The sequence below is a fragment of the Mobula hypostoma genome, chromosome 11, assembly GCF_963921235.1.
Source record: "Mobula hypostoma chromosome 11, sMobHyp1.1, whole genome shotgun sequence".
NCBI classification, from domain to species: domain Eukaryota; kingdom Metazoa; phylum Chordata; class Chondrichthyes; order Myliobatiformes; family Myliobatidae; genus Mobula; species Mobula hypostoma.
In genome coordinates this window covers 91,439,761-91,459,329 of record NC_086107.1, presented here as the reverse complement: position 1 = coordinate 91,459,329, position 19,569 = coordinate 91,439,761, and the positions used below count along the sequence as shown (strand labels likewise).

The 19,569-nt window shown below is 47.3% G+C and overlaps 1 protein-coding gene across 1 annotated transcript in view; it reads left to right on the top strand.

Annotated features, from left to right (window-relative positions):
* Window positions 1-18,118, top strand: part of LOC134353940 (vesicular glutamate transporter 1) — a 130,756-nt gene extending 112,638 nt beyond the window's left edge. The window contains exons 10-12 of the mRNA XM_063062514.1: window positions 2,504-2,614; window positions 4,055-4,182; window positions 8,273-18,118. Of these exons, the coding sequence (XP_062918584.1) occupies window positions 2,504-2,614; window positions 4,055-4,182; window positions 8,273-8,605 (572 nt within the window). The 3' untranslated portion in view covers window positions 8,606-18,118. The remainder of the gene's footprint in view (window positions 1-2,503; window positions 2,615-4,054; window positions 4,183-8,272) is intronic.
* Window positions 18,119-19,569: the final 1,451 nt, after the last annotated feature.

The following is a 19,569-nucleotide window of genomic DNA, read 5'->3' as shown; positions in this document are numbered from 1 at the left end:
GGGTGGGGGGGGGGGGTTCAAGAGCCAGGGAGGCAGAGACTTCGGAAGGAGACACAGGTGACTGCAGGAGCTGAAATCTGTAACAAAACGCGGGATGTTGGAGGAAGTCGGCAGGGTCAGGCAGCACCTGTTGTGGGAAACGCAGAGTGAATATTTCACAGAGTGATTAGAGGGGAGATAAGAGAACTTTATTTATCCCCACATTGCAATGGAGTTTGGAAGTCACTGCCTGAAAGGTGATGGAGACAGGAACGTCAGACCATCGAATTTTGGATATGAACTTGTAAACATACAGTAGATGGAAATGCTTCCCGCTGCTGAGATACCATAACTCTGGAATTCCCTCCCTCAGCATACAACCATAAGACCACAAGCAATAGGAGCAGGATTAGGCCATTTGGCCCATCGACTCTGCTCCGCCATTCCAGCATGGCTGGTATGTTAGCCCTCTTAACCCCATTCTCCTGCCTTTTCCCCATAATCTTTGATGACCTGACTAACAAAGAACTTATCAACCCCCACTTTAAATATACCCAATGACTTGGCCTCCACAGCCGTCTGTGGCAATGAATTCCACAGATTCACCACCCTCTGGCCAGAAAAATAAATCCTCCTCATCTCTGTTCTAAGAGTCATTAAATGTGCCTCATATATTAACCCTTTCATTCCTGGTATAATTGTCATGAACATCCTCAGCACCCTCTTTAATTTCAGTGTACCCATCCTTGCATCACCACTCTTATAGCTTTTTCACAACCCTCCTTAAAACCTATTTGAATGAATGCCTCATATCCCTTTTCAATCAACTTTCCAGCTCTTAGCTCCATCCCTCCCTCTCCTGTCTTCTCCTATCATTTCGGATCTCCCCCTCCCACTTTCAAATCTCTTACTATCTCTTCCTTCAGTTAGCTGAAGGGTCTCGACCCGAAACGTCGACTGTACCTCTTCCTATAGATGCTGCCTGGCCTGCTGCATTCACCAGCATTTTTTGTGTGTGTTGCTTGAATTTCCAGCATCTGCAGATTTCCTCGTGTTTGAGTGATTGGATCCTCCCTACCAGTTCCCAACCCCACCCCTCCTGTTCCCACCTGCTCTCCCCGCCTCCCTCCCCTGATTCCCTCATTGCATGTTCCACCTTGCTCTCCTATCAGACTCCATCATCGTCAGCCCTGTGTCATTTGCACTCCTCACCTCTCAGCCTCTGTCACTATTCCTGCTCTTCCCTCCCACCCGATTCCACTCATCTCCGAAAGAGAAAATCCGCAGATGCTGGAAATCCGAGCGACGCACACAAAAATGCTGGAGGAACTCAGCAGGCCGGGAAGCATCTATGGAAAAGAGTGCAGTCGACATTTTGCGATCCTTCAGTCACTTCCCATTCCCATTCCAATATGTCTATCCACGGCCTCCTCTACTGTCACCATCACCCATCACCTGCCAGCTCTTGCTCCACCTCTATCTTGCAGTCCACATGAAAGGTCTCAGCCCCAAATGTCCGCTGTCCATTTCCACAGATGCTGCCTGACCCATTGAGTTCTTCGACCATCTTTTTTTACTCACTCCATTTTCCATTATCTGTTCATGATTTTTAACTGACTACACGTTGATCATTGGCCCAAAGATTTCTGTGATGTTTCACCAACAGTTTTAGTCTGATAATATCCAGGAAAGTACTTTGGCATGTTTTATTCTAGATATAATCCACTGTTTTGCGGTAGTTCTGTAAACAGTTCCCAGTGAAGGCAGGACCCTACACCGTGTCCTTCCCCACCGAGCCCTCACTGAACTTCGGTGCATCCCTCAGCGGGTCCTTCTGCAGCCTAGAACGTGCCAGTCAGTAGCATTCTCTTCGGACATCTCCTCGCACCAGGCCGCCAACAACTGTCCGGCAGACCAGAGTGCGCCTTTCACTGAGTTGAACATCTCCCCCTCAGCAGATTTTGGCGAAGTAGCAAGGTTATGGGACCTTCCAGCACAATGAGCCCGCGCTCCCCAATTAACCTGCTAACCCATGTGTCTTTGGAATGTGGGAGGAAACTGGAGCATTTGGAGGAAACCCACATGCTCTCAGGGATGACTCCTATCAGACAGGGTGGAATTGAACCCGGGCTAATGGCATTGCAATGACATTATGCTAACCACTATGCTACTAAGCCACCCCACCTGGCATCTGCCTCAATGTGAACAGCCTTCAGATCAAACCACCAGACCACCAAGTTATGGACAGACCCGAGTGTGTCTTTCACTGAGATAATGATCTTCCCTAGGCACTTGGCATCTGTCTCAGAGTGCATCCCTGGGAACAGTCTGTAGATACTCTGTAATGCAGCTACTCTGGGCAGACCTCAACAGGGACCATAAGACCATAAGACATAGGAGCAGAATTAGGCCATTTGGCCCATCGAGTCTGCTCCACCACTCAATCATGGATGATCTTGTTTTCCTTGCAAACCTTACGACGATCTCATTCTCCTTCGTTACTCTCTCTTCCTTTCGTTTGAAGGTTTTGGATTGGAAGCAACCTTTCTTCTAGTGGTGGGCTTCTCTCACGCTAAGAGCATCGCCATCTCCTTCCTTGTCCTAGCCGTGGGTTTCAGTGGATTCGCTATCTCAGGTGATTGGTCTTCTGGTCCTTCTCTTCCTGTGATTTTATCATGTATTATTGGAAGGAGCTTTCCCTGAACCAGCTACTATCATAAACGTGATTGCATTATCGTGAATTACCATATGTTGGCATGTGTAAATCAGAATCAGGTTTATTATCACCCACAGGTTTAGTATGTCATGGAATTTGTCGTCTTGCAGCAGCAATACAGAGCAATAGATAAACAAATTACTGTAAGTTACAATAAGAAATAGCCGGCCGGTGGTGTAGTGGCATCAGCACCGGACTTTGAAGCGAGTGGTCCTGGGTTCGAATCCGGCCGGCTCTTTGTCCACTTTCCATCCTCACTGGGTTGAGCTTTGAGCCAGCAACTCCATCTCGTAAAAAAACAGTCAAATGCTAAAGAGGTGGCAAGGTTGCTGTCCAGTGTGCCACAGGGCACGAAAAGGAACAACAAAAATAATAGGAAATAGAATATAGGACATAGTAGTAGTAGCCGTCGTTCCCCCTTTCCACGTCACTGATGTCGTCGCAGAGGTTGCCAGGGTGAAATTGTAAACAACATTAAACTGCCTTAGGGACCCCGGCTCCGAGTTCTTCCTGCCAAAGCCTTTCCCATGGGTGGGTGTGGCTGTAAGGCAGCAGAGGTTTAAAATCAGAGTTTTCCTTCTCCTGGGACGGGCTGCCGTCCAAGGGCGACTAGCCCCACCTGCCCGAAGGCTTTTAGAGACACACGCCATTTGGAGCACTTTATAGGTAGTGGGAGCCCATCCCCACTGGCACCCCCGGCTATAACAACCTTAGGAGATAGAACACAGAAAACATTAAATATAAACATGTAGATCATTTATCTAGTACTAAGCAGATAATAAAGAAATATTTTTTAAAATATAAGTAATGCAAAATGAGAGCAAAAGAGCAAGGTTGTGTTCATGGACCATTCAGAAATCTGATGGCAGAGGGGAAGAAGATGTTCTTCAAACATGAGTCTTCAGACTTTTGTACTTCCTCCCTGATGATAGTACTGAGAAGAGGGCCTGTCCTAGGTGATCCGAGTCCTTAATGTTGGATGCTGCCTTTTTGAGGCATCGCTCCTTGAAGTTGTCCTGGATGCTGGGGAGGGGTTGGTGGGAAGGTAGAGGGGATTAAATAGAAACATTGAGAATGGGTCTTCAGACTTCAGTGCTTCCTCCCTGATTGTAGTAATGAGAAGAGGGCCTGTCCCGGATGGTGAGGGCCTTTCATGAAGGGTTCTGCCTTCTAAAGGCATCGCCTGTTGAAGATGTCTTGATGGAGGGGAGGTTGGTGCCCATGATGGAGCTGAAAAACCCACTGATTTTTCTGATCCTGTGACTTGTTGGCAGTTTGACATTTCCCAGGAGGAAACACGAATTAGGTTGAATCCGCCTGTCACACCTCTGCCTTCTGTTTGTTTTTTTCACGCTGAAGGGTTCAATGTCAACCATCTGGACATCGCTCCACGTTATGCCAGTATCCTGATGGGACTGTCCAATGGGGTTGGGACTCTTTCTGGGATGGTCTGCCCTCTAATTGTGGGAGCCATGACAAAGCATAAGGTAAGGAATTATCAATTGTATCATTCAGGATTGCAACGTTCTCCTGAGGGTGGAAAATTAGAATTGGCAACGGCAAGTGGCATTTGGAAACCTCTCAGACATATTCCCCTGACAGTCAGGTGCTTAGCACAGGTAAAGGATGATTCAATGAGTCCAGTTAATATCAGAGAATGTATACAATATACAACCTGAAATTCTCACTCTCCGCAGACATCCTTGCAACAGAAGAAAAACCCCAAAGAATGAATAACAACTATGTGGACATCAGAGCTTTCCCTCTCCTCGGCAGGCTAGAAGAAGGAAAACTGCTCCTTCTTAGAAAGGAGAAGTTTCTCCTTCTTAAACTTCTCCTTCTTTAGAACCCCAAAGCCTCCTAACCCTACCACACTCAAGCAGCAGCAAAGCATCAACCCTACCCCTACTGATTTCATCAAAATGCATCAGCCCCCCGCCCCAATGCGAGCAACGACAAAAGCTCCCAAAGAGGCCATGACCTAGAGTCCATCAAAGGTCAACACGACGACATGAGTTGAGAATATCTCCACCTCTGCTGTGGAGATACCAGCTGGTGCAGAATGAAAACCGGGTTTGGCCTGCTACCTGTCATGGGGTGACGAGCTGTCTGATCGAAGACTGAGGAGCAAGAGACATGAGGAAGGACCGAGCTGTTCACCATGGGTGGCTGAAGATTGGCACTCTGATGCAAAGGTCAACTGAGGTCAGGTTGATCTTCCTATGTCGGTAAATGATCAAAGTCAGAGTAAATTCATTATTGAAGTACGTACTATATACCACTCTGAGATTCATTTCCTTGCAGGCATTTGCAAAATAATAAAGAAATACAGTAGAATTTATGTAAAAATAATACTGATAGACCCAATAGACTTTTGCTTACAAATATCAAGAGGGGTATTTATTTATTTAGATTATGAGGACACGCAGTCCTCTTTTATTGTCATTTATTAATGCATGCATTAATAAATGATACAATGTTTTTCCAGAATGAGATCACTTATTGTTATTTATGGAGATACAGTGCGGAAAAGGCCCCTCCAGCCCTTCGAGCCCTGCTGCCTAGCAACCCCCGATTTAATCCTAGTCTAATCGCTGGACAACTTACGATGACCAATTAACCTACAAACCGGTAGGTCTTTGGACTGTGGGAGGAAACCAGAGCACCCAGAGGAAACCCACCTGGCCACAGGGAGAACGTACAAAACTCCTTACAGTCAACAGCAGGAATTGAACCCGGGTCGCCTGAACTGTAAAGTGTTGTGCTAACCACTATGCTACTGTGCTGGCCTAGGACAAAATTCAAACGTTGTCCATGAAGACAGTGAAAGCTCGTTGAAAGCCGCCAACATAGCACTCCCCTGCAGGCACAGGGAAAACGTACAGCCTCCTTATGGACCCAGATTGCTGGCACTGTGAAGCGTTATGCTAACCACTATGCTACCGTGCACCCATACTGCAGTCTCTCTGGAGAAATAGAAGCAGGAAGTTCTAATGTATCAGTCCAGAGACAGCAGCACAGTGGCACAGTTCAGTCATGAATTTCCCCACCCCCACCCCCCACTGCCTATGTGGAGTGTGCATGATCCTCCTTTTGTGGGTTTCCCTGGGTCCTCTGGTTTACTTTACTTTATCGTCGCCAAGCAATTGGTACTAGAGCGTACAATCATCACAGCGATATTTGATTCTGTGCTTCGTGCTCCCTGGAGTACAAATTGATAGTAAATGTTAAAAATTTAAATTATAAATCATAAGTAGAAAACAGAAAATGGAAAGTAAGGTAATGCAAAAAAACCGAGAGGCAGGTCCGGATATTTGGAGGGTACGACCCAGATCTGGGTCAGGATCCGTTCAGCAGTCTTATCACAGTTGGAAAGAAGCTGTTCCCAAATCTGGCCGTACGAGTCTTCAAGCTCCTGAGCCTTCTCCCGGAGGGAAGAGGAGCGAAAAGTGTATTGGCTGGTTGGGTCGTGTCCTTGATTATCCTGGTAGCACTGCTCTGACAGCATGCAGTGTAAAGTGAGTCCAAGGACGGAAGATTAGTTTGTGTGATGTGCTGCGCTGTGTTCACGATCTTCTGCAGCTTCTTCCGGTCTTGGACAGAATGACTTCCATACCAGGTTGTGATGCACCCTAGAAGAATGCTTTCTACACATCCCAATGATGAGTGGGTTGGTTAATGAAGACAATGCTGGAAACCTAATTGTTCCTCTGGGATCGAGCACAGACAATGCACCAAAAGGCTTTCATGTAGAAGGCAAAAGGGCAGACAATGCGTGTCCAAGTCTGGAGGGTATCAGACTTGAAAGCAGCAGTCAGTGTCCCTACCTGCCTCCTGCCCTCTCACCACACAGATGGGGAAGTATTTCAGAGGATCTGTCTTGGGAACAGCACACGTAAGTGCAATTACGAAGAGAGTGTGGCAGCAACTCTACCTCCTCATGAGTTTTGTGAAGATTTGGCATGACATCTAAAACTTTGATAAACTTCTAGGGATGTGTAGCGGAGCGTACATTGACTGGCTGCATCACAGTCTGGTATGGAAACACCAATGTCCTTGAATAGAAAATCCTACAAAAAGAAGTTGGTTACGGCCCAGTCCATCATGGGTAAAGCCCTCCCCTCCACTGGGCACATCTACATGACGCGTAGTCGCAGGAAATCAGCATCCATCATCAGGGATTCCCACGACACACGACATGCTGTCTTCTCGCTGTTGCCATCAGGAAGAAGGCACAGGAGCCTCAGGACTCACACCACCAGGTTCAGGAACAGTTATTACCCCTCAATCATCAGGCTCTTGAATCAAAGGGGATAATGTCACTCCACTTCACGTGCCCCATCGTTGAAATGTTCCCACAACATATGGACTCAGTTTCAAGGGCTCTTTATCTCGTGTTCTCAATATTTATTGTTATTATTCCATTCTTTTGTATTTTCACATTTTATTGTCTTCTGCACACTGATTGAACACCCAAGTTGGTGCGGTCTTTCATTGATGCTGTTATTCTATTATGGATTTATTGAGTATGCCTGCAAGAAAATGAATCTCAGGGTTGTATATGGTGTGTATGTACTTTGATAATAACTTTACTTCGAAACTTTGAGGAAGCTGGGAACATGCCCACCAAAGGCACATTGGAAGGGAAGGTGATGATCCGACCACGGCCTGGCCAAATCCTAGTCCACTGAGATTGCTGAGGTCACACCTGGCCACAGCGCCACCAACCAAAGCGACAAGTGCTCATTCCCCCCACCCCCCACCCCCCATGTTGGTCAACGTGCTCGTGCGTTGGGAGGCCTTGGCACAGTGCAAAGTGGGCAGCTGTTACGCTTTGCAATGCCAACAACGCAGGTTCAATTCCACTGCTGTCCGTAAGGCTTCCATACGTTCTTCCCGTAACTGCATGGGTTTCTGCTGGGTCCTCCAGCGTCCTCCCGCAGTCCAAAGACTTATGGTTTTAGGTTAGTGAGTTTCTGTGTACAGGTGCACACACATGTATGTCTATGTGCACAGTTACTGTATGTTTATGCCTGCACAGGTAATAAGATAAGATAAGCTTTGTCTGTCATATGTTTCTATATGTGATTGGAAACATTGAAACATACAGTGAAATGCGTAGTTTGCACCAACGACCAACACAGTCCAAATATGTGCAGCCCGCAAGTGCTGCCACGCCAAATCAGTAAGGCCACAGCCTACTAACCCCAACCCGTACATTTTTGGAACGTGGGAGGAAACCAGGGCACTCGGAGGAAACCTACCCGGTCTCGGGGAGAAGGCACAAACCCCTTACAGGCAGCAGAGGAAAATGAATCTTGATTGTTGATCGCTGGTTGCTGGCTTGGTAAAGTGTTAAGCTAACTGCTACGCTACCGTACCACGCGTGTGTTTGTGTGTGTGTGTGTGTGCGTGTGTGTGTGTGTGTGTGTGTGTGTGTGTGTGTGTGTGTGAGAACAGGGTCAGTGTTGGCACCCGGCACATGGTCCCTGAAAGATGTCTAACAGCCATTGTGCTCATTTTCTCTCTTTCCCTCCCGCACCCTGACATCCCCCCACCCCCCCCCCCAACTCCCAGACCCGGGAAGAATGGCAGTACGTCTTCCTGATCGCCTCGCTGGTGCACTACGGGGGAGTCATCTTCTACGGCATCTTTGCCTCAGGCGAGAAGCAAGCCTGGGCCGAGCCTGAGGATCTCAGCGAGGAGAAGTGCGGCTTCATCCACGAGGATGAGTTAGCCAACGAGGCGGACGACAGCCTCCAAGGCTACGGCAGCTACGGGGCAACCGAGACCACCCAGGTCACCAACGGGGGCTGGGCCCGCGACTGGGACAGGAAGGAAGAGTTTGTTCAGGAGCAGGGCAAGGACGTGTACATGTACGGCCACGCCCAGGACAGGGACTTACCTTGAGCGCAGAGCCGAGGACTGCCACTAAACCAAGCCCGGCCGGGAACCGGCTTAGTGCAGAGGCCAATGTAGAATATCCTGTACATAAAACAACCAACTGTTTAAAGGACAAATTCTCCCTCCGAGGCAAGTGACGCTGAGGGTGTGTGGGTGTGTGTTGAGCTCAGAGGCTCTGCTTTGTGTGGGAGATGGTGTGAGCAGCCCCTAGTGCACTGGGAGACTGTGAGTGAATCCGTGAGCCCCAGCCCTGTGCCCTCTGTTACTCTCACTCTCATTTTTGGTGGATGGGGGGAAGTGGGAGGGGACTCACCTTTCACTTCATTTAGCTGAGCTGGCCAACGTCCCTAGTCTGACTGTGCGTGGTGAGACCTCCGACTTTCTGGTGGATTTCGCACTGTCTGTGTGCTTACAAGGTTACAGCTCCATCACTGAGTAATAGATCCAACACTACGATTAGCTACAACAGCGTCGCAATGTGATGACATCATAAGTCATGGCTACCTCATGGTACAGGCATTGGAGGTTCGGTCCCAACTTGTGTGTGCTTGTGAGACAGTTTTTTAATAAGACGTGTGTGGTCTTCTCAAGTACTCCAGGGGGTGAGGATCAGACGAGGGAAAAGAGCAGAACACCACAGGGAACACAGCCCATGAATTGTCCTGGATGGGATCTCTCTCTCATACACACACACACACACACACACACACACCTCACTCCCCTCTTGTCCTGATGAGCCGGGGTCAGTGTAGTCTGGGGCAGCAAAGACAGGACCTGGTGCGGGCAGTTTTTCTGTAACTGGTAGAGCCGCTGCCCCAAAGCTCCAGTGACCTCGGTTTAATCCTGACCTCAGGGGCTGTCTGTTTGCACTTTGTCACATGACTGTGTGAGTTTCCTCCCAAAGGCGTGAATCGGCCGCTATAAATTGTCCCAAATGTTGACATGAGGGTTACGGTCTGGGGGGAGAAAGATGGGAATACAGGGGGAAAATAGATTAGGTTTGGTGTGGGGATCAGCATGTACCAGGTAGGATAAAGAGTGCTGAGCGACTCTATCAACGTGACAAGGGTGGGGTCATGAGCAGGTGGGTTGGGCAGTGGAGAGGAAGGGTGGGGTGGCTGGTAACCCGAGATCAATGCTGAACCTGCTCTACCACCCGAGTCTGGTCTCTCTACAGCATCCATTGAAGTGAGGCTGCCTTAAACACACACTGGCACACAGTGTGAGGGGCCAATCATCCAGCCTACCAGAATCCCTTACCCCCTCCCCTCACCCACCAAACTTCCCACTGACCCAGCAAACTCCCGGTCCACCAAACCCTCCCTACTGTCCCACCAAAGGCCGACAAGCTCAGCCTTGTCACTTCCACCATGTACACTCTCCATCATCACCCAAAAGTGGTCACCGACTAGAGCCCAGTCTCAGCCACACAGATGTTCCAAACCCAGCCCTGTTCATCCATGGGCCAGGAGGGGCAGGTTGGTCCTTGGGTGGGATGTGGGAACAGATCTGGTCCCACCACTGGGAGACCCTGGACCTCAGACCTGCGCAGTTGTTCCAGCTGGGAGTTTAGTTCAACCACACACCTCCAAACCTTTCCGTTGCCCAGCGGTGGCATGTCCGACAAGCCTGGTTCTGGCTGGAAGCCACGGAGACTGTCCAGTTCAATCTATGATCCCTTTCCTTTCTTCTCGCTTTGGTGCATGTTTGTACGTGTACAGGTGTGTGCATGTGCACACATGTGGTATGAACAGGTGTATCAGTTCATGTTAGTTATGTGTTTGCACACATGATTCTCTTCAAGTCACCTTCTTAGGTTTCACAGTTCCGATCTGGAAAACTGGCCCCTTCGTTAGCCACCATGGCCCAGCTAGCTCCTTTCTGGACCAATAGCTTTCTCCCACACAGCTCCTGTGTGTCATGGTATGGATGACCCAATAGGTGACAGAGGTCAGAGTGTACAGTACAACCCCCACCTTTGCTCAAATGAGAATCAGAACACTAAATGTTTTTAAAATGTCAGATGCTGGACATCTAAAATTAATATAGAAAATGCCAGAAACACTCCACAGGTCAGGCAGCATCCGTGGTAAGAAAAACAGAGTCAACGTTTCAGGCCTGGGACACTTCATCTGACCTGCTGAGTGTTTCCAGCATTTTTTATTTGATCATGCTCAGCAGAGATCAGTAACTGGACCTGGACCAGACTGCTGAACATTATACAGGCATGCTGTATTCTCCAGGTTCTCTAGCCCCGCAGGCTCCAAACTCCTATCCCTGTCCCACCATGTTCCTAACCACCTGTCCCACCAAACTCAACCACCTGTCCAATCAAGACCAACCATCTGTCCCACCAAACATCTGACCACCTGTCTCTCCAATCATCCAACCACCTGTCCCATCAAGACCAACCATCTGTCCCACCAAACCTCCAACCACCTGTCTCAAACATCGAACCATCTGTCCCACCAAACCCAATCACCTGTCCCAACAAACATCTGACCACCTGTCTCACCAACCATCGAATCTCACGCCCCACCAAACATCCAAACATCTGTCACACCAAACCCTACAACCTGTCCCATCAAAAATCCAGCCACAAGTCCCACCAATCTCAACTAGTCCAACTAAACATCAAACCCCCGTCCCACTAAACTCAACTACCTGTCCCACCACACCCAGCCGCCTATCCCATTAAACATCCAACCACCCCTGTCCCACCAAACTTAGCTACCTGTTCCACTAAACATCCAACCCCCTGTTCCCAACAAGCTCCTGGTCTCCAGCTGCAGCAGACTTAAACTAGGAAATCGCACTGGTGAAATAACCCTTTATCACTTCACTAAACACAGTCATCCTTACTAGGTAAAGAAAGCAAAGGGATTTCTCTTATAAAACCATGTGTTTGATAGTGTTAAATACATTGAACATGTGTTCATGTTTTAATGGTGATATGGGATTCCCCCAATAACTTTCAGTGTCAGATTGGAGTGCTGCCCCTGGTGGTATTGCTGAGCCCTGTCACCTTTAGGTCTCAAACCCCACTCCCCTACAATGGGGACTCAGAGTCTGACATATTTTTAGAGGTTGTTCAGCGTACAGGAGGGTGATGGACATCTTTAGCGGTCGCTCAGGGTGTGGGGGATGAGTCCTTTGAGATTATTAACAATGTGGAGAGGCTGAGGGACATCTTTACAGGTTGCACAGAGCGTGGGGTTGAGGGAAGTCTTTAGAGGTTGCTCAAGGTGTGCAGGGCAAATGTGAAGAAAATATTTACTGTAGTGCATTCCAATGAGATGAATCCCAAGACCCCCTTTGTGGGACGGCCAAGATTTCAGACGATGGAGGAAGGATACCAGCACTAGGAGCAGAGACCTCAGGAGAATGACTGAATCACAAACACTACATTGTTACTCTTCAGCAGAGAAGAATCAACTGACAAGGCCATCATCTCAACAAGTGACATTCTCTGGCCTGTATTAAAAAGGACTGCCCCTATTTTATTTGGGTCACTTCATTAAAGGATATGAAAATAAGGTAGATAAACAGACAGGCAGACCAAATATAACCTGACTGACTGGAAGGACGAACACCAGAGACAGACTGACCTCTTTCTATTCCCACTGGTAGAGAACGCTGGCTCCCCCTTATCCTCCTCCTCAATGTAGTTCGAGGTGAAGACCTGCTTGTACTGTGTAACCAAGTCTCCACCCAACCAATATCTCCATCCTTCACAAATCCTGAATGCAGCATCTCCCTTGTTGTTCCCCAATCTCGATAAGAAAATTCAAATAAAAATATCACACAAGGAAACTTCTTAAAAATTAATTTCTTGTTATTACCTCAAATAATAGTCAACAGATTGGCACATGTCAGTGGACTAATGTCACTCATATACAGTGGGCAATCCAGTTCTGCCTCCATAAAGCCAATTGCAGGGGGAATGGATCTATTCTCAATGTTCAAAAGTCAGTTTATTATCAAAGTACATATATATACAACCCTGAGATTCATTTTTTTGTGGTATACTCAAAAAAACATAGAATAATACCCATAACAAAACCAATGAAAGACAACGCCAGCTTGGGTCTTCAACCAGTGTACAAGCTGTGCAAATACAAAAAGAAAGAAATAATGATAATAAATAAATAAACAATAAATATCAAGAACATGAGATGAAGCGTCCTTGATAGTGATTCACGGGTTGTGGGAACATTTTAATAATGGGGCGAGTGAAGTTGAGTGAAGCTGTCCCCTTTGCTTCAAGAGCCTGAGGAGTTCCTGAAAATGGCGGTGTAAGTTCTGAGGCTCCTGTACCTTCTTCCTGGTGGCAGCAATGAGAAAAGAGTGAGATGGTGTGGTGGGGGTCCCTGATGATGGATGCTGCTTTCCTGCAACAGCGATTCCTGGAGATGTGCTCAATGCTAGGGAGGGCTTAACCCGTGATAGACTGGGCCGAATGCACTACTTTTTGTAGGATTTTCCGTTCGGGGCGTTGTTGTTTCCATACCAGGCTGTGATGCAGTCAGTCAGTGTACTTCCCACTGAACATCTATAGAAGTTCGTCAAAGTTTTAGATGTCACACTCTATCTGCGCAAACTCCTAAGGAAGTTGAAGCGCTGCTGTGCTTTCTTTGTGACAGCACAGTCATAAGCGCTGGGCCTAGGCCAGGTCCTCCAAAATAATAACAACGAGGAATTTAAAGTTGCTGACCCTCTCCACCTCCGATCCTCCAATCAGGATTGGCTCATTCCCTCTCACTTCCTTCTCCTGAAGTCAATAATCAGCTCCTTGGTCTTGCCGATATTGAATGAGAGGTTGCTGTTGTGGCACCACTCGGCCAGATTTTCAATCTCTCTCCTATATGCTGATTCATCTCTGCACTTACAACAGTGGTGTCATCAGCAAACTTAAATGTAGGATTGGAGCTGTGCTGAGCCACACAGTCAAAAGCGTAAAACAAGTAGAGCAGGGGGCTGTATTCAAGATTATTCTCACTCTTTTTCCACGTTCCTTGAGGAGAAGTTTTCCCTGATAGCATGCGGATTATCAGCATTTCTCCAGGCTGAGGAGATTGACCAGGGTGCTGCATAGAATTTGAGGCCATGTCTTACGAGGATATTTGAACAAGCTCGGGCTTTTCTCATTAGAGTGTAGGAGGGTGAGTGTTGACTTGATAGAGGTGTACAAGGTGATAAGAGGCATATATCAGGTAGACAATCAAACTTTTTCCCAGGGCAGAAATGACTATTCCAAGGGAGCATAGATTTAAGGTGATTGGAAGGAAGTATTGAGGGGGACATCAGAGGTAAATATTTAACACAAAGAGTGGTGGGTGCATGGAACATGGTACCAGGGTGATGGTAGAGATAGATACATCAGCGACATTTAAGAGGATCTTAGAAAAGCATATGGATGATAGAAAAATGGAGGGTTGTGTGGAAGGGAAGGGTTAGATTGATATTGGATTAGGTTAAAAGGTTGACACAACATCATGGACTGAAGGACCTATATTGTTCTGTAATATTCTATGTTCTATGAATTGGAAGAAAGAGCTAACCTCTCCTTATTTCAGCTCCTTGAAGCCAACAGACTTAGCTCTGGAATTCCTCTGGGCCGTGAATCAATTTGCCCAAGGAATGTTACAAGCGTGCTGGGTCCAGATTTAACCTAGAGCCTCTGGTGCTCAGTGAAAATCCCCAGGCCTCAGAGCAAACTCAGGACAACCATGGTCCAAGGGAGGTCAATTGCTCAGCCTTCCGTTCAGCTGGCTGGAGTCTCTGGATCTCAGCTCGGGATAACTGCTTTCTCTAAGTCCACAGGATGTATAATGCTGGGGGTTGTTCCAGTGTGTTCACCAGCACTAGTCCACCTTCTCGTCAACACACTGATACTGCATCACCCTCTCCATAGAAAATCCCATGGCAGGGTGAGTGGGAAGGCATATGTTCCGCTGAAATTCTTGGTGGGACTGGGAGAATGGAGGGAGGAAGGAGGTTGGTTGACTGGGATTTGATGCAAGGGAAGAATGTGAGCAGGTCTGGATCTTTGGATGAGAGGGGAGCATGGAACTGGTAGTTCCATTCAGGAATGGGAAGTCCTGGAATTCTGTGCAGGGGAAGAGATCAGGAAGCACTTCCGTGCTCTGGAATTTTCGATAAGTGAAGGGAATGAAGAAGTTCTCCATTAATATAGGAAAAGAAATGGAGGTTAAATTCATTGGTGTTGTAGAGAGGGGCAAATGGAGAGAGCTTTGATCCATGAGAATGTGGTGTAGAAAGGTCAACAGGGTCTGAATTAGCATCTGAATATGTGGTCAGGTGACTGGTTGTCCGTCATATCTGATGATGCTTAGACTTGTGCAGTTTATGATGAGAACTGCGTGAAGAAACCTGTGCAGGAGAGTTTTTGAAGCGGGAAAGCCATAACCCTGGGGCAGTTCTACTCTCCTGACCTCGGAAGTCTAGGTCCAGGGTCATCACAGCTGGTGTCTTCCCCGTTCGCGGTGGATGACCATGACTTGCTCTGTGCCTTGCCACGCACTTTGCTCTCCAAGACGTCTCGCAGAACCACCTTCCTGGCCTTTGGAGCTCACCACCAATCTCACCTGCCCAGTCCGATGAAGCTGACTTCACACGTCAGGACTGGCGTGCCTCTGTTCCTCTGGGCCATGAGCCCCACCTGGATTTGACCTGCCTGTCAAAGCGCCTTACCGGGATGCGGCCACTGTCAGATGCAAACAGCTACTTGGAGCCACAGGTGAGAGCTGCGTGTCCGGTGGGGACCAAAAGTGAGTGAGAATGGACCCGACAAGCCCCTTCACCGGAGGTGCTACCCCTCCCTGGACACTCCATAAACTCATTGTGGTGAGGTGTAAGCTTCAGAAAATTATGTTCCTTGGGGAGACTTGACTGCAAAGCCCCTCCCTGCACTAATTATGACCGCGCTGGAGTCTTATCACACCTGAGTCCTCCTCAGAGTAACTGAGGAGTGGTGGGGGAGTTTGAGGAAAGACACACAGACTGAGTCTCTGCAAGGCTGCTTACAAAAAGATTTACGATGACTCGGACAGATAAATAATTCAATCAGCCTGTCCTGGGAGAAGATGCTTTAATATCATTTTCACGTATTACAGCCCCGAAGTCGATGCACGCAATAAATTTTGATGAGCTGCCCTTTGTTCTCTGCTGATGGAGGACGAAGATTGAAGCAGGGGTGCTACTCCCAAGAGCTCCATAGAGCCTGTGATTACATCCACAATTGATGTCACGGAACAGCCCACATCCATATGATTTATTGATCCGATCCTGAGAGCGCCCATGTACAAAGCTGTTGCAATACCTCTGGTCTCCTTGGGATACCCTGCAAGGAGCTTCAGAGATCTGCTTGGAGTTCAAAGTTTAGACCTTCAGTGAATGAAGGTTCCCTTCACCGGACCTCTCCAACCTGCGCCCTGGCAACCTCACCAATTATTCTTTATTGCAATGTTTATTTAATTTAGTCATGATTGAAATGCACATGTTCACTTTTCACCTGAAGAGGGCAAAGGAGAGAGCTGATTAATATCTGTGGGGAGTGCCAGAAAGGGAGTGTGAGGGAGCTGGATTAACATCAGTGGCGACACAGACAGTGACACAGGGTGCTGGGGGACAGGGGTCACTGAGGGATGGTGTGAGGGAGCTGGATTAACATCACTGGAGGTACAGTCAGTGACAGGACACGGGGGGAGAGGGGTCACTGAGGGACGGTGTGACGGAGCTGGATTAACATCACTTGCGAGACAGACAGTGACACGGCGCTGGGAGAGAGGGGTCACTACAGGATGATGTCAGAGAGCTGAATTAATGTCAGTGGGGATACAGTCGGTGACACAGGGAGCTGGGGGAGTGGGGTCACTGACAAATGGTGTGAGAAGCTGGATAAACGTCAGTGGGGATACAGTCGGTGACACAGGGAGGTGGGGAGAGGGAGCTTACTAAGGGACGGTATGAGAGCTGCATGAAATTAAAATGGGCAGATAGACAGACGGACAACTAGATGAGCAGATATATTTGCCTGTATACAAAATAATGCATCTGATCATGGTGGGTTAATAGGGAATAAAATGAAGAAAAAGATAAAGGAAGGAACCTCGGGCAATAGATACTGGGGTGGGTGAATATTTGACACTCTCTCCCCACATTGTCTCCAGCGCCGACTCATCATTACTCCAGTTAACCGTGGAAAGATAAATTCCTGTTAAAGTTCCCCTAACATGATCGGCAGACCCTGATAAGAGTTTATGTTCTTTTATTTCTCTCCGGAAGTTTAAAGTGGACTGTTTTGTTGTCTTCCACATGAAGCGTTTGCAGCACATCCCAGAATGAAATAGAAACATAGTCCAGGAGTCGGATAAACCAGGATCTCATCAGATTGAGCAGATGACAGATTGCAGAAAACTACAAACTAAATCCTCTAATCCTGGGCTCAGGGGACGTGGGGAGGAGGCAGCTCCCAACCTGGAGTTGTTGAAATGTAATATTGCCGTGCGCTGGATATAAATTATGGAGGAGGCTGAACTCGTGTTGATGCATTTTTCACAGTAATGAAAGAGAAAGCCAACAGATTTCTAACAACCACCCCGGAATTGTGGTAGATCTTCCGGAATTTAGGTCAACCTCCAGGATACCGTTCTGAGCGACAGCTGGAGAAAGAAACAGGAGGGGGCGGGTGTGAAATTTCTGTTTTTTTTTTCACACACATGTTATTTGTTTTATAAATTATCTAAGAGATAGAAGTGAATTGATGTGGGCCCAACATGTATTCGGTGGTGTAACGAATGGATGATTCTCTTGGCTATTGTTAGTGTGATAGTGAGAAAGTGAGATTTGTTTCATCAAGATTCAAAATCATTTTTTTATGTCATTCATCAGTGCACAAGTGTAATGGAGAATAAAATGATTGTTACTCCGATCTCTCATAAAAAAGCACAATAGCCATCAAGAACACAATAAACATAAGTACATATGATTAGCTTATACACATAGACTAATCGTGTACATACCATTAGCTTATATACATAAACTGATCGTACGCACATTAAGAGGAAATCTGCAGATGCTGGAAATCTGAACGCCCGAAAATGTCGACTGTTTACTCTTTTCCATTGGTGCTGCCTGGCCTGCTGAGTTCCGCCAGCATTTTGTGTGCGTTATAGGTACACTGAGCGTCTCGACGTTTCTCTGCATAAGGTGACTCTGAATGGATATGTTAAAGTAGTGGTGGTGGTTAGTGGTTAGTGGGCAGAGGTGTCGATCGGCCTGATGGAGTGGGGGAAGTAACTGTTTTTTTGAGTCTGGTGGTCCTGGCGTGGATGCTGCCTGATGGGGGTGGGACGAACAGTCCACCAGCAGGGTGGGTGGGATCCTTGCTGGCCGTTTTCTGACACCTTTCTGTATATATGTCCTTGATGGTGGGTAGGCTGGTGCCAATGATGCATTGAATAGTTTTAAGTACCCGTTGTAGAGAACACCCCCCCCCCCCGCCCCAATTGTCCATTGGAGTGCAGTTTCTGTACCACACCATGATGCAGCTTGTTAGGACGCTCTCCATTACGCAAATGTGGAAGGTGATGAGTATTAGTGTGAATAGACCAGCTTCTTTCAGCCTCCTCAGGGAATAGAGGCATTGGAGAGCTTCCCTGTTTGTGGAGGGTCTGATCTGGGACTATGAAAGGTTATGGAAATGTGCACTTCCAGGAGTTTGAAGGACTCTGGAGGGTGTGATCTGGGACTATGAGAGGTTATGTAGATGTGCACTCCCAGGAGTTTGAAGGACTGTGGAGGATGTGTTCTGGGACAATGAAAGGTTGTGGAGATAGATACTGATCCCGAAGGAAATTACAGAGTCACTGTAGCATTACAAGTGTGCAGATATACAAATATTAGAAGTCAGAAAGAATTTTTTAAAAAGTTACCTTAAAAATAAGATGCACAAGATTTACAAGTCAAAGATTACAAGATTTACAAGTTCACACTGATAGGATGGTACCATAACATTATACAGTAATGGGTGCATATTCGCACTGTCCAGATAAAAAGTGATGGTAGTATTGCACAGAGTGTCTGCGAAAGCAGGGTGTGGTAAAGAGAGCTTAAGCAGAGGTTAATAACAGTCTAACGGGGGGCGGGGGGGTTCATCACTTCTCCGGCTATAGGTTGACTCATTGTAGAGTCTAATGGCCGAGGGTAAGAATGATCTCATATAGCGCTCTTTGGAGCAGCACAGTTGTCTTAGTCTATTACTAGAAGTGTTCCTCTGTTCTGCCAAGGTGGCTTGCATAACTTAACTAAGTAGTAGTACAGGAGAGCGAAAATGGTGAGGTAGGAGATCATGAACATGAGAGATTGTGTAGATGCTGGGAACCCAGAGCAACAAACACAAAATGCTGGAGGGGCTCAGGAGGTCGGACAGCGTCAATGGAGAGGAGAAAGTAGAAGAATGGGATTCAGAGGGATAATAAATCAGCCATGATGGGATGGTGGGGCAGGCCCGATGGGCCAAATGGCCTAATTCTGCTCCTCCATCTTATGGTCTTAAGGTCTAGACAGGCGAAATTTCAGGCTGAGACCCTTCATTCAGATGGTTCCTAAATAAAAAATCTGATGAAGGGTCTCGGCCCAAAATGTTGACTGCTTATTCCCCTCTGTAGATGCTGCCTGACCTGCTGAGTTCCTGCATTTTGTGTGTGTTATAGTGAGGTACTGTATTGTTCATTCAGTCTGTCTATTGTCCACTTAGAAATCAAATTGCAGAGGGGTAGAAGCTGTTCCTAAATCATTGAGTGTGTGTCTTCAAGCTCAACGTTTTAAAAACAGCTGGTTACAAAACAGCGACCCTAACATAAGTTAAAGGCAATTGCTTGGGAGAACTTGTAGGGTTAAGCATAGGAGAAACAGTCTTTGACTCGCTAAGAAAAAAATTGGTTTTA